The following is a 16052-nucleotide window of genomic DNA, read 5'->3' as shown; positions in this document are numbered from 1 at the left end:
AGAATTCAGTTTTTGATTATTTTTTAATGTGAAACAGAAGAATACCTAGATCTTTTACACACAGTGAATATACTGCATACAGTATGTAATTCTGTGTGAAAATTGAAAAGAATGGCATATATTACCATTCTATAAAATACAGATTTCCATTTAAAAGATTTTTTTATGCTTACAGGAAATAAGCATTTATTTAAAGTTTAAACCACATCACATCATCCTGTGGTAATAGATACTCTCCTCTGAGAAGGTTAAACATTTCTGGCCGAATAAATAAAACTGCTTGTATTAAATTCAAAATTTATTTTTAAAGCCTGGTACATGAGAATGGTAAACGTATATGCAAAAAACAGAAAGTATTTAAAATTAAGCAAGTTACACAGAAGTGAATACTCTCGAATAAAAGATTCTTTTTGAAGTTTAGCCTAGAGTATTTTTTTTAAGGACAAAATTGTGAAACTGCAAAACTAGTTAGGTAATTAAACATCATGACATCATTTTAAATACATATTTAAAAATAAAATCCAAGATACTGCGTTTCTACTATTGTTAGGGAAGCTTTGGGGGCTACTTTTTTAAATATATGTAAAGGCACTTCTTGCCTCAATAACCAAAAATGTTAGAGACGCAAAAAAACTCTGATGGTTCTACTTAATCAGGCATCTTATGCTACAGTTTACAGGAACAAGTATTCTTAATCCTTCAGAAAATTCCTGAGATATTTTTTGAGACTATTTTTCTTTACATTTTTACCTAAAGTCTCCCTTGAATTTGATCTGATTGGCTTTTATCTATAAAGCCATGGCAGACTTTGTGGCACTATGTGCTTACTCTCCTGTGCTGAGACATTCAGAGCCTTTCTCACCCAACAAGGTTAACAGATAAAAATGTATGAATCAAAGAAGGGAATACTGATCTAATGAAATCAAAAATACATGGATCGTATTCTAACGTCTATGATTTAACATGTCAGAACCACAAAACAGGTCGGTTCTGGACACACACAGAGCACTCACAATTCCTAATAGACTTGCAAGATTTGCTTTATTCCACCCAATGTTACAGTGGCATTTTGCATTTCCAGTGTCCATCACACTGCCATTCAGTATTGCCATTCTGCATTCTGCATAGATGTTACTTTTCCTTTCATGAGGCCAGTTACTTTTAACCTCCAAAGAATTTTAAAATATGATAGATTCATGCTTTGCAATGCAGGGGAGGTGGCACTATACTTCAGAGTATTGACTGCATGTGTTTTATAAGTCATCTCACCTACCTCTTGTGCATGTGGGCATATTACCAAATCGGCATTTTCATTATTATTGCTATTTTTGTAACAAAGTCCTCTTATATGTATTGCCTTGGTTTAATAGATTTATTATTTCATCATTCAGCTGGGTGGTTGGCCAGTGCATGAACTGGTCCATTATGGATTTTCAGGGTATTTCTACTTTAAGCTACTCCTTCAATAAATAATAAGAGGATCTGAAGTGCACTTATGCTTCACAGGGCTGCAAAGCCCAGATTTTCATTATCACATTTTGACATTTTTTTCCCAGCCTGAGGTGAGAGAGTGAGAACTTTGAGCACTATATGATAATAATGGCAACTAAAATGTAAGTATAGTGTTCTTATTTAAGCTATGTGGCTGTCCTCTTACAATCCATATGAGGAAATGTAGAGCTTCTTATCCAGCAGCAGATAAGTGGATTGTCTTTAATAGTTTGGTGCTGATGTGTCTGAAGCACTTCATTAAGCAGTAATGTATTTTGCATCAACATTTAGTAATCCTGACACCCAGTACCAAATGGTTAACAAACCTTTTTTTTTTTTTTTTAATAAGTTTCATTTGAAGTAATATAACATTATTTTAAAATTTTTGTTTCTGTCATCTATATAGTAAGGTGTAGCTAGCATTTTTGCAGGATTTTACCACAGGGAGCATCTTTTTCCTGATCTCTAATTCATGATGTTGCAGGACTCCCGATCCATCCAAATTCTTTTACTCTTGGAAGATGTGGAAGTCCGTGTTTATGAACAGACATTCAAAAACTACAGCTGCTTTGATATATATGTGGGATTTGCAGAAGGAAGCACCTTATTTTAGCTGCGGGGTGATATTTTCTGTCAGGTCAGTAATTACTGGATTGAAGTAACAGCATTTTATGATGCAAGCAGTGACTGTTTTTCTTTTCACTTGTCTTAATTTACTGCTGGCTACCAAATATAGATATAGATTCATTTCATTAATAAAAGAACATTATTGTTGCATTTTGCCTCTTAGCCCATCCATTATTCATACCAGCTAGGAGACTGAACTGGGGATGCAGCTGTTCATGCATTAATCTAAGAACCCTTCCCTTCACTTGTTTTCATTCTGCAGGAACATATTTGCAATTTGCCTGTAATTTTTGTGATGCTTTATTAGTGTGTAGAATTAAACAGACATATGCATTGAAACATTGGTCTTCATCTTCCAGTGCATTCTTTTATATACACATATGTGCATAGATGTATTTAAATGCTCACTCCGACATAATTTTATCCTATTTCCTTAAGTAGTGACCTTGATACATTGAGATATGTAATGGCAGATTTCCCATCCGTAAAAACGACCATTAAGCAATAGCAGCAGCTTTACAATGCAAGGGCATGAGGCCATGCCAGGCACCCTTTCAGTCTGTCCTTTTTTGTATTGTTTTCCATTGGCTTCTCAGGTTATATATATATGTGTGTATATATATATATGTATATAGGTATGATTGATTCATGATTCCAGACACTTCTTGGAGAGTGCTTCAAAGTTAGCAATGCACCGCAGTCCAGGAGTGAAAGACACATTTATTTTTAGCCCCTCAGGCACAAGCCGTAACTAAGTCAAGTTACATGGTGATTTGGAGATGTGCAAATGACCACATCGAGGGGACAAATCCATCGAGTGGATTTGAACCTAGACCTCCAAATGCAAAAGGCCAGTGCTTTAGTGCACCATGTAACTTCGGGCTTGGAATTTTGCTGACACGAAAAGTAAAAAAGAAAGAAAACCAAATCAATTTGATGTATGCTTCATACAGTATTGGTGAGTGAATACAAAGATAAGTATTCCACACATATAACTGCTGAATTCATATTGCCATATTTAAGCCTGTGTTTACTCTTTGACATCCCCCCTTTTTGGAGACACAATTCCTCAGCTGGTTTCAATTACACGTGGAAGAGACTTAGTGCCAAGTTGTTTGCATGGGTGAATTTTATTTATAGTTTGTAAATCAGTTGTGGTTTTCTTAGTCAAAGAGCAGGAGAAGAGATTTTAAATGAGTTTAGATGTTTGTCTGTTTTCACCAGTATTAAGTTTACAGAGGGTTTTACTGCATTAAAAATGGCACTTTACAGATAGCAAGCCTAATTCCAAACCACTTTGCCCATTGTCAAGACATTTGCCTTTAACTTTTGACTTGAGAGTGTACTGTATCCACTTGGGACAGGTGTAAGTAACTTGACAGATGCAAAGTACTGGGGATTAGGTACCAAACACAGACTGGAATGAGGAATTTTCAAATGAGCTATTCAGATACTTTTTTTTTAACTGGGACAGAGAGAAGTGCATTTTAAAAATCCAGTATTTTATGATTTCATTATCAACAGGATTGATTATTTCATTACACATACATGTAACTGGTGTCCTTGCTATTGTCGTTATTTAGCTAATTAATGACTTTCCCATACATTTCCTGGGTTTTATTTTGCTCCTTTAGTTTTTGCATAGTGCCTGTAGATATAACAAAATAATATACACTAACATTTTATACTAATCTTAGATATACTAATATTTTGTACTGATACTTTATATTAGATACACCAACTCTGGTGTTCCCTTGATAGTCTGAAGCAGCCCAAATAGGCAGAAAATGGCCATGTTGGCAGTAGCAGATTAAAAACGTGTCAAGATTCAGACATAAGCCAGAACCAATAAGGAAATTTAGGCAGTGTCAAAGAACACGTTGGCAAGTTATACAAAATATTGTCTTCAAAATGTGCTGCCACTGGCAAGAGCTGGTAATACAGCTGAAGAAGGCTAAATTCTGGACATTGCAACACTTGGGGCTAAAGGGAAGTAAGGCTTGAAATACTTTCACTCTTAATATTCTGGCTTAGAAAAAGGCCAAAAAAACGTGAGCCACAATGATGTTAAAAGCCTCAGTTAATAAGATTATAAAAAAAAGTTCCTCGTAAGAAAGTAAATCTAGATATTTCTGAAGGACAATGAGGTGCCATCCTATCCATTTGGATGTTTTGTGGTCACTTTGTGTGGTCATTTTTTGTGCTAAGTTCCAGCAGAAGGAAAATTGTAGAAGATTAATATATTGCTTTTGACCCTTTTAGAAATTAACCTATTAGCAAACGGGCTGACTTTGGAGAAAAAAAAAATTCCAAACATAATGCCTCTCCTCAGAGATGAGAAATGGGTGATCTCAGCTGTCTTTGACTTGAGTTGACATTGGTAATTTGGGGTGAATGAACACGGGAATGCACCATAGGCACTACCCACCTACCCCCAAGCTGCCTTTCCTAGCCATCAAGAATATCCTCAACCAAACCTATCATCTTTGGTCTAAGTGATTTTAGTGATTTGGCCCCTCTATTTTTTGTTTGTTTGTTTGTTCGCTCCTTATATTGGAGGAATATTGAAAGGTTTTCCATGTATTGCATCTTACACGAGCTACAATGACTATCACTGGCCATAAGGTTTGTTGCATTTTAGTACCTTGAAAAAGTCCTGTCACTTAAAACACTTGCACTTATTATCTCCCTGACAAGGAATAAAACGGGATGCAAAATGAGCAGTTGGAGAATTAGGATTTAGAGGCACTTTGAATAGGAAAGTCTTTTATGTAGAGAAAGGAAAAGGTTTTCTGGTTGGTTGAAGGAGGAAATAGTGCTATTTAAAAAGATATTTTAGAAGACTGCTAGAAACTAGGGATGAAAATGATCAAAGGAGTGGAGAAGAAATGAATAGTTTAACACTAACAAAGGGAGTATTACATTTTCCTTGGGACCTGCTTTCATTTTTCACTGTACTTGTGAATTCAGGTTAATTTTCATGGGCCTGTGACAAATTAACTGTTTTATAGATCGAAATTGATGAACCTTTCATATGCTTTGCATTTGCGCTCGCAGTTACCACTAAAAGTAAACAATTGCTAAATCGAAAATGGTTTTATTTATACTAAAATGCTGGTCACTACAGCAGTTGCTTGTTTCTTGGAGATGAAAGAGGAACAAATACAGACCAGGGCTTGTTCTAAGCTACCCCTGTTATAGCATTTCCTAATTACACCTATGAGCCCTGCTCTCCCAATTTGCCTTTGCACACTAGGTGCACTGTTTAGAAAGCACTAATTATAAACATTGTTGTTACTGCCCCCAGCTGGAAAACAGAGCAGTTTATGTATGAATAAGGGAGATTATCGCCCATCTGCTCCAGCCCATTATTCAGGGATGTGTCATTTTGTATGCTGATGGCAGCCATTACTAGTGCTTTAGTTAAATGGCCTTTTTTTATTATGATTTTTTATAGAGTTTATTTATTTACCAAGTTGCAGGATTGGAGTCTTTCCTCCTACCTTTCCAAAATGCATATGGTTTATTTCAAAATCTGGGCTGTGCAGTTAAACTGAGTCAAGGCCAATCTGAGACAGGACTCTCCTCTAGCACAGTCTCCTCTTTCTGGTTGTCTGCTCTCCCTGAACCTGGAATTTTAAAAAAATCCGATACTCCATATAACAAATGGAAAGACAGATTTCAAATTTATTTATTTTTTTAGGAGGGGCCGGGGAGGAGCTAAATAAAAAGTAGTAAAGCAGAAAAGGAGTGTAAATTGATCATGGGTATCAATTAAACTCTGGGAAAATAAATCCATGATGAAGCTCCTGTGAGCTTTCCTCTGTTTTACAGAGAAGGTGTTACATTTGCAATTATTTGACAAAGTCCTGCCTGACACAAAATGCCAGCTTTCCCTAGGAAGTGGAAAAGATAAATGCTTCTAATACTATCACACTTGGCTGAAGCTGGGCACTCAGGACCCATTCTCCCCTTCTTCAAGAACAAAACCAAAAAGCACAGCTGCTGTGCTGCTGTCGCCTCACTTAGCTATGTTACAGGACTGGAGCCTGCGAAGAATGATGCCAAGGGACAAAACAGACAAAGCGTGTTTTCCTTTTTTTTTTTTTTTTTTTTTTTCAGGTTGCAGAAGGTTATAGCCATGAAGACAAGTGTGATAGGCTAGAATTACAGGTACTGCTACACATTCAAACACTTGGAGTGGAAGAGTTGCTCAATTCCTGCCAGCCAGTGTTTAAATGATGGATGGGAACTACTTTTCTACTTCTTGGCTGAAAAGTAGGATTTTTTTTTTCTTTCCCCAGAACATCCATATCACAAACTACTTAATCCTCAGTGTGCACTCAGGGAACCGCTAGGTTTTATGGAAACTGTGCTGCAGCCCGATCCATGCACTCAGTGAAATGATCCAGGGGTGGAATTTTGTTTCACTGGAACACTTGCAGTGATCAGCTCTGCCGTTTCGCCAATGTGGTTACTTTGCTGATTTTTTCCGAATACCTCACAGACGAGTTTTTAAAGGCTTCAGTCATTACAGTGTTAGAAAACTCAGCTTTCGCAAGAAACTTATAAAAATCTCCTTAGCTATCAAAGCCCAGGTCTTGTGAGTAATAATGAGGAAAAAAGCCAGAAAATAACCACTTGATGGAAACTGCAGGGCCCTTGATTGATTGAGGAGGTGTGTGGGCCTCGTGTGGGCTATCAGAACAGGATCCCTCCTTGCCCCCGCTCCATATAACCCCCTCCCGCCCAGAGCCCCATTTTATCATACAGCCAGCTAACGACAACCCTGGCACAGTTACACAATGAAGAAAAAATATATTAAAAAGACTCATGCAATATTGAAAAAAAAAATAAAAGAAAAAGAAATAGGTATCAGAAGGGTTTTAAACACAAAATAGAAAGAATGCATCGTTAGAAACACAAGCTTACCAGCACATACAATGCATTGTATTTCATTGAACTTGGGAGAGTTTCTACATACTACGTTCTGCAAATGCATTGTTCCATCTAAGGTAAGGATTGTGTTCAGTGGGTTTAAAACGACAGTATATAGCTCCACATCTCACATGGAGAAAAAAGAGGAAAATATATATGCTGAGAGCCTGTTGCTGCTCCGTGCGTTTAGAGGCAGGAGCAGGCAGGAAGCGGATGCCTTAAAAAGCAATGGGGGGGGGCACACCCCAGCATATCTGGAAGGGTTTCTATATACACTGTCCTTTTAACTAGAAGGGGAACTGAGACTGAGCATGTGCGATGGAGAGAAAGCTGGCAATGTGGGTGTGAGGGATGGGTGAAGAGAGGGAATGGGAAGGGGTGGGGGGAGGTGGCATCTCAACCGAGATTCAAACGAAACCGATAAAAGCAGCGTATGGACCGGAGAACAAATCAAAAAGCATGTTTATCCACCGAAGGAACTGGTTAATGGAGACTGCCAGCACGTTGCCATGGAAACACTGACTGTTGGCGCTGCACCATCTCATACCTTATCCAATACATTCCTGGTTGTTGGTAGTAGTCCAAAGACCCTGATCTCTTGATGGTAAACCCGTGGTCCAGCTGAGCAGAGAGAAACGGGGCAACTCAGTGGATCGACATTAGGCTAAAGAATTAAGACTCCAGAGCAAGCCGTTCCTTATTTAAGTGCAATATTTACTGTTTTCACTTTCAGAAGGCACTTATCTAGCATCCTAAAGCTATGTACCGGAGACGAGAAAGAAAAAAATAAAGAAACAAAAGGAAAAGATACTAACTTTGAGTCTGTCTTCCTAAATTAGAAGCCAATTTATTCAAGCTAGAATGGAGTTTGTGAAATAGGTTACTTAATGCATAATGCATTCATTTAAAAGTCTGACAAATATCTTGTTACCTCCGAAGACAGAAGTGCCCTTTTAAGTTGCACATACCAGTAATGGAAAATTATCTTTTGCAATTAAACTGAGAGGTTTAATAATTTCTAAAAAATGCAGTGCAACCATCACAAGGAGCAGGCTAGACAGACTACACAAGGCTTAAATTAGACTGCTTCATAATCATGGAATGTGTAAAGATGAAAAGAATCAGGTTTTGATACCCCATCAATCATGGTAATTCATTTCTAAAAATGTGTTAACCTTGGAGAGGGCTACTCAGAGCCATGAATAACATTGTTTATCATTTCAGCTTACACCTCATGCTCAAAAAGATAACAGTACAAAACTATTAGGTTTTAAATTGCACCAATTAAAGTCAAAATGGAAATGAACTTAATATTGTGTCCAGTAAAGTGTGCTTTAGGTATTATTTAAGGAATATAGATCTTGAAATTTAGGTTATTGTTAGCAGAATAATGTGCATAGGAACAAAGAAAACAGGCTGTTTTCTCTAACCTTCCTGTGCTGCACTAGCAAACGGTTGAGACATCATTAGCTGAGTTAAATAGGATTTTAGGGGAAAACATCTTGAGGGAGACACTTTAAAACTGGAAGTTATGATGCTTTTCACATTTTGCCCTATGAGGAGAAAAGGCCATTTTGTGCTTCAGTAAGAGCATGGCATATATTTCCAACACTGGGAACAGTTTCTAATTCTAAATTCAGGAAAATGGTTCAACACACTTCTGGTTATCAACTACTTAAAGGGTAGCTACGAGCTAACTATAAATTTAAATTTTTCTTGATGACTATATTGCAAGTGTGGAATTTGGTAATTTATTCCTTTTTGTTGTTGTTGTTGAAACAATGCCTGTTTCATCTTACTTAGAATTATTTACAGGACCTTTCCTGATTAAAACATGAGAACCTTGTACCTATAGTTCATTTTCTGTTGCCTTAACTACACTGGTCTGCTATTGCCATCTACTGGCTACCTACTATACTGCATATAAAGACACAAAAGCGATGCTTTCTTAAAAACCAGATCATAAAAGATCGCTCTAAAATCGAATAGCTAAAAAGTAAGATAGCTAAAATTGGGGGACTTAACTTTCTAATAAGAGTTCAAACAATTTAGCCAGTGTGGATATAATTCTACTTAAAAAAAAAAAAAAAAAAAAAAAAAAAAAACACGATACACACTGAGCCCAGAACACAAACAACGGATAGGAAGTGACATCTGAGTCACGGGTTCATGTTTAAGCCAAGCAAAACTAACAGACTGAACTTGGCTTCTCTTCCACACCACCCAAGAAATCCCCCTTTTAAAAATGCCACTTGCAAGATGTCATTTGGTTTTATACTCAGCGGAAGGCATGGCAATGACCCATCCGCTGCCCTCCCCTCGCCTGGCTGCAGGCAGCAGCCCCAGTTTGGCATCCCCAGCTGACATTGGCCCCTGCAAGAGGCAGAAAGCTGCATCAACTTCCAGCACAGCTTTTTTCTTTTTCTGTCCTACTCCATTCCTGCGAGTCTCCAGCTGGAATTTACACTCATTGCCAAGACAGAGACCTCAAACAACCTTAGCATTATTGTTAGTCTTTTCCTCTGTCTTAACAATGGCAAAAATACAAGCACGTAAGTGACAACATATAGGCAAAGCTTTAACATTCCAGACGAGAACACAAACTGAATGATGCTCAGTTAATATACAGATTTATGGTACACCTCTGGATTGTGAAAGTATTCTAAAAAAAAAATAATAAAAAAAAAAAAATAAGATTTTGGCTCTTGGCATTAAGACACTGCCACTAAAACCCCAGCATGTACAGCCACAGGGTATTGTTTAGTGGCCAAAGAAAACATGGGATGACATCCTTGAAAAACTGAATGAAAAATTCCAGTCCCAAATTTCAAAAAAGACTACTTAGCGAAGGCCTGTTTTTGTGATTTTACTGCAGTGTCTTTATAAACACCATCACAGATGTACAAAATAAGCTGTATGAGAAACCTGACCCTGCAAATCTTTTGGCACATACTTAGCAGTAACATGGCCATTCTGACACAGACCAACAGGGACCTAGCCTGGCAGCCTATCTTCTGCAGTGACCAGTTGTTAATGCTTATGACAAGAGTTTAAGAGTAGGGCAAGTATAGTGATCTTTCTCCTATGTACTCTCCCATCAGCAAGCAGTGGGTTTTAAGGACTTTTTAATTCTATTGCTGTTTTAGAAGCTGGGTCTTCAATTAAAATTTTGCTGGCAAAGCTATGTTGGTTTAAGGGAATTTTTTCCCAACTGACATAGTTATGCTGGCAGAACTTTTAATGAAGTATTAATGTACGAACAGAAAAGTCTCTTTGCTGGTGCAGTTAATTTTGCTTGAGAAATCATCTCCTGCTACATCAGCAAAGGAGCTACTTTCCTAGGCATGCACAACACGTTCATTCTGGTAGTTTGTCCAAATGACCAAATCCTTCCAGATGTGGACAAACTTAAAGTCTGGACACATGCAAGAGAACTTGTAGGATGTCTCTGTCCTGAATGGTCAGAGGTAACTTTTACAGAGGATTATTACTACCTCAACAAAGCAAACATATGCCTGAGCAAAAGGAGTCCATACAATGTGCTTGGACACTGCTGAAGGAAGCAGTAGCCACCGTACACATACGTAAAAAACACATGGCTTCGAACTGCCTCCCAGTCAAGTGACCACAAACGCATCCTTATGAATGTAGTTTTTGTGTTAGAATCTTACAAACTCAGTTTTCATATTAGAGTTTTAATTGGTGCATATGATAAATAGTGCTTGAGATCTTTGAGGTGTGTTACTTCTTACCACAAAAGAAAACAGGCATATAGTATCATAGTGTGAGGACAAAGTAAGAACTAAATACCACAGATTAGCTCTCTCTGTATATAAATAGAGTTAGAAAACTCAAAATAATGCTAATACTTATAACTATTAAGTAATCTCTATAAATATATGCACATATTAACACATTTTCACAGACACACAGACACAGATGTGTTACATAATATATAGAATGCATCTCTATATATTATATACACAAGCACTCACTCAAAAAGTTACAGTAAACATACAGGCAGGCACAATAAAACAATATCTTTGTAAAAAATATACTTAGTGCACGTCTTCATTGCTGAACATTTTGTTTCAGCATCTGTATGTACTTTGAAAATTCTAAATGCAGAGCAGGCTTAGTTAATAAGATTTACTTCTATGATACTTGATATTGCACAGTTAAAAGGAAGATTCCCAAATATAAAACCCTAATGACATGCATGTCAAATGCTTATTACATACACTTTCAAATGCAGAAACAACTATTAAAGGTTTTGTTGTTTTGCTTTTTGGCTTTATTTTACCTATTAAAGGTAATTTATTTTAAAAATCAAAATTACCTAGCTTTTTGGATCATTATGAGAACATAAAGAGGTCTGTAATTCCCCATCTCTTCCAAAATTTTAGAAATTAGTTCACACAAGCTAATCAAACCACTTTCTGAATTTTGTAAAAATATTCTTAATATTTCTACTTTATAGGCAGGGTTAATCATGCCAGAGTATGATGTTCACCCACAGAGATGATCACTAAAAATAATTAGTTAAATTTCCAAACACTAGAAAATAAATACAAGCAATTAAAATATAAACAAACTTTTTTTTTTTTTTTTTTCCTGATTTGTAATGTTCTGCAGTGGAAAGATTCACTACAGTGCCTTTTTCATTACTCAAGTGTCAAACTGCTGTAAACGATTCCTTGGCAGAGCAACTAGGGCAAAGAAAAAAATAAAAGAGGAGGGTGGGGAAACTAAAAAATAACGGAGGCGACAGATGGATGAGGACAGAGGCATCATTTCTTGCTTCTAAGCTTTGAAATCATTAGCATGGAGGATCTGAGCAGTAGTTCTCATGGACAAGCGTGCTGGCAGTCCATTCGAAAGGAACACGGTTTCAGCTAGTCTAATACAGAACATACCTGCAGTTCAGATGAGCAATGGGTATGTGATGTTTTAGTTGTGGGAGAGTTGTTGCAGTATTATTGCTTAAAATGAAAATAAATAATAAAAAAAAAGCTGACTATGTTAGCTGATGACTGAGAAAATCTAAGAAAAGCATGAGGAACAACTTGCTTCCATGTTGAGGGACTTTAGGGTTGGAAAGAGTAAAGAAAAATATGACAGAGGCACAGCTTGAAATTTTAAGTACTTATACCAAGTAACTTTGAGAGAGTATCCATTCTGCTGTACAAACAGTTCACACCTGTGAGCCAGATTGCATGTGCTGAGCTGAGTTTACTTCATGCTGATTTAACTCACCACTGGAGGGGCTGAGCTGAGAAACATGAAAGTGGAAACAGTACAAGAAAGTGTACATGTGCAGTCACACCACCTGCAATTTATGGAAGCTGGGAACGAACACTGAGTAATCTGATATGGGAATGGTTATGTTTAATGTGTCACTTATTTTTAGTGACTATTTGGAGCATTAATGTTACCATGAATAATAAAGAAAAGCTTACAAACACAGGCAGATGTATCCAAAATGTAAAGGATGTGCACGTTACTATTTAATGGCATTAGTATGAATAAGCTCAGAAAACACCGAATATATTCTGTGTGTATGTGTATCTAATACACATGTTCATCTTTAGGCAAAAAATACAAATGCGTATGATGTATACTATGCAGAGGATGCCATTGAAACCTCAGAAAAGCTTGGCCAAAATTTTGGTAAAGCTTGGTTTCAGAAGCTCCCACACATTATGACCTGGAATGTCGAGACTACAGTTGCAGTGTGGCAGAAGGCAGCAAGAAACTCTGTTGAGTCCCTACCCAGTTAAGTCCTTCTGCCCAAAGGGGAAGCAGCCTGTAAGCTGCATGTGGCTTTGGCATGCAATAGTAACATGTTAATGCTCAGCTAAACCTGAAGTGGCTAGACTAGCATCAACCACGAAGGTGGCACTTCTCAGCAAGCTGTGAGTCATCATAGCTCTCTTTGGTGTCTTCAAAGAATAGAAGGTCAGGTTGCCATACAGGTTTTCTGTTACAATTCTGAAGTAATTTTCACTCATTGTAAAGTGCTGCTGTCCTTCTGCGACAACCTCTGTACTGCCCCAATCCATGTGATGATTCTGCTACCAAGTAAAATGTCATGATACCATAATTCAAAGTGTTGAGTCTATATCGGAGTTAGGTCCAACAGTCTTCTGGCGGAATGTGGAAGTGTGCATACTGTTAGATCTCCTAGGGATGTTAAATAACAACGTGACATTAGAATATCAGTCTAACTAAGTTTATATTAATTGTTAGAACTATCTAAAGATTGACTCTCCCTGGTTTCTTTTGGTGGCATGTCCTAAACACACACAGTCTTGTGGGCACATATTTAAGTGTTTCAGCTGTGTATTTCAGATGCTTACTGCTATGACAGAAACTCCAGCTGCTGTGCTGTTCGGTTTAGGGCCTGTGTTGAAATGCTTCTTTATCTTCCCAGCTACTGATAGCTGATGTTCATTCTCTGGAAGGCCATCATCCTGCAGAGAAACAAAACAAAACAAAACTTCAGAGAGAAAAGGCAAAAAAAAAAAAGGGGGGGGGGGGGCGCGGCCGGCCCGCAGTGTCAAGTGATTCTGATAGCACCTGCCAATATAGAAAAGTTTTTAAAAAAAGGTTATAATGAAATATGGGTTGTCTTGGTATTTGCAGGATGAACATCATATTACATAGTGAATGAGCCTCTCTCTTCTTTACACGTCTTTCTTTCAAACTTTAGGTAACGTTAATTAATTAATTGTTATATATATAATTATTATTTCTACCAGGTCTTAATAACCACTGCCTGGTTATTTTTAGGTGCATTAATATTTCAAAGCATAATAAGCTTGGACCAGTTTATTATTCTGTTTACTCCTCAAATACTTTTAAAGATAACGAGCTCAAACATAGAAAGAAGCCATGAGATTACAGAAACCAGAATCCTCTAGTTTGGTAGGATGCAGAAAAGATTTCTAAATGCTGCGTGAAACACCAAGTTTAGAATTGCTGTATTTTGACTAAATTCTATCTTTTGATACAAAAATAAGGGAAGATTTTCTGTAGCAATGTGAGCAGAAGGCTTTAAATTTTGAGGGAGTTTGATACAAGCATGCACTGGGTATTTGTCAAAATCTAACCTGAGGCAAGGCGCTTTATACCTTGTGCCTGTGGCCTCCCCAGGCCAGTCATAGCATAGGTATTTATGGGAATTACTCTATATTATTACATTTGTGAACTCCTGGTGCTACCTGATGTCTACCAGTCATAAAGGTGACAAGCCCAGGGATTGTGGGCATGGGTGAGTGCTCCAGCTCCACCTCTTTGAGCCCCAGGGAAAGGAAATCCAGGCAAGCTGGGGAGCTGAGATGTGCCCCAACCTAGGCCTGCCATATGGTTGAACACAGGGCCTCACAAACATCACAATATATCACTATAGACATTTGCAGGTCAGTTTGGGGCCTCTGCTATGCAGAGGTACGGACTGCCTGGGCAGGACAGCAGAGGCGGCCTGGAGTCAGCTGTGGGTGGCCTTTTCTTCCTTGCCAAAAACCACGTGTTCTCAGCTTGAGCAAACCTGAGGTGAAAGTACACGGCTATATGGCCAAGTTACAGGCAGACACATGTTCTCCGGTAGTGTGCACCCAGCCAGCCAGCTGTGTAAGGGCTCCGGCCCAGAAGCTGTTCAGCTTCTGGAGGTGCCTTCTCCTGGCTGATACCTCCTGCTCCTGGCAGCAGCAGTGTCTATCTGCATCTAGGCATGCAGCCAGCCACCATGCAGAAGCCGAACACTAGCAAAAAGAAAGGAATTTGCAGTTTTGCACAAGTCAACAGGTTGAATTCAAGACCAAAACAAGATGGGAGTTTCTAAGAAACTACAAAAAAGGCCCTTGTGCCCGATTCAGTGGGCAAGAGGGAACCAGGAGTGTCAGTGCAAAAAGCCACCGCTTGTGAGACTTCCCTGCCAGCAGAATAATCAGGATTTCAGACAACGACACACAGAATATAGAGAATATGCAAGATATCAGGTGCCTAGTCATCCAGGGGCCTGATATGCATCCATCTATTATTGCTTTGTATGTGTAGCTATCAACAGTTGAGAAAGATCCTGAAAGTCCACTTAAGCAAAATTCAAGCAGAAAACATGGAAACGAGTTAAGATCAGAATATAGAAAGATTTCAGACATGTTTTCTTCTGGCTTTACAGCGACGCTGAGTGCACATAAAGTTACACAGTTGTTGCAGTAAATCATGATCGCTGTGAGCATATGGGAACTTTAGGGAGGTTGGTTTGGGTTTGTTATTTATTTAGTTTGGGGAGTTTGTGTTTAGAGATCCCTCACTCACCCCTTAACAAAATGTCTCAGCTGGCAAAATATGGTCAAGTGCACACAGCTGCAGAACACAAAACAAAACAATGCGACCCAGTAGCTGATTATCGTCTAGCACTGGGGAGTCTTGGCTCGGTGGTATATGACCCCTAAAAATAAGCTGCTTTCCGCTGACCCTGCCTTTCCCAGAAGAAAGTCTATAAAGTCCGCTCTTCTTCACTGAAGGAAAAAAGAAATCATTCTCTTGGCTTTCTTGACAATGAAAGCCTGCCAAAGTTTCATGTTGTCTTGTCAAAAGGCTAAATTACAGAGAAGACAATAGTTAGCAAGACTGTGGCAATATTTTACTGGTGAAACACTGCACCCTCTGTTCTAGTGGCAATCTGCCAGAGACGTGTACTTGGGGCTCCAGCATTCAGATGAACCATTTTTCAGCTCAGTTTAGGACATAGCATAGGTATGTATGGACATCTCTCTATCACTATGACATTTTCAAACTATTATTGGTGCTACCTGATGTTTACTATTTTTTTTATTCCAAAGTGCTTTGTAAGCAAGCTAATATATTTTGCTGGTTCCTGGAATCAACCAACAATAAAATAGATAGATATTAAGGGCGAAAAATGACAGCTGTTTAACTACAAACAAGTTTAAAAAAAAAAAAAAAAAAAAAAAAAAAAAAAAAAAAAAAAA

The 16052-nt window shown here is 38.0% G+C and overlaps 1 protein-coding gene across 4 annotated transcripts in view; it reads right to left on the bottom strand.

The window, feature by feature from the left end:
• DCLK1 (doublecortin like kinase 1) overlaps positions 1 to 16052 on the bottom strand; it is a 244283-nt gene that overhangs the window by 8343 nt on the left and 219888 nt on the right. For 3 of the 4 annotated variants that reach the window (XM_035324396.1, XM_035324376.1, XM_035324403.1), the window contains one exon: positions 13416 to 13529. In XM_035324396.1, coding sequence (XP_035180287.1) covers positions 13416 to 13529 — 114 coding nt within the window. Of the gene's footprint in view, positions 1 to 7603; positions 7678 to 13415; positions 13530 to 16052 lie in introns of all 4 variants that reach the window. The other variant, XM_035324385.1, reaches the window with a different exon arrangement.

The sequence above is a fragment of the Oxyura jamaicensis genome, chromosome 1 (genome assembly GCF_011077185.1).
Source record: "Oxyura jamaicensis isolate SHBP4307 breed ruddy duck chromosome 1, BPBGC_Ojam_1.0, whole genome shotgun sequence".
In the NCBI taxonomy this organism is placed as follows: Eukaryota; Metazoa; Chordata; class Aves; order Anseriformes; family Anatidae; genus Oxyura; species Oxyura jamaicensis.
Note: the sequence above shows the minus strand (reverse complement) of the source record. Positions and strands in the feature narration are given on the sequence as shown.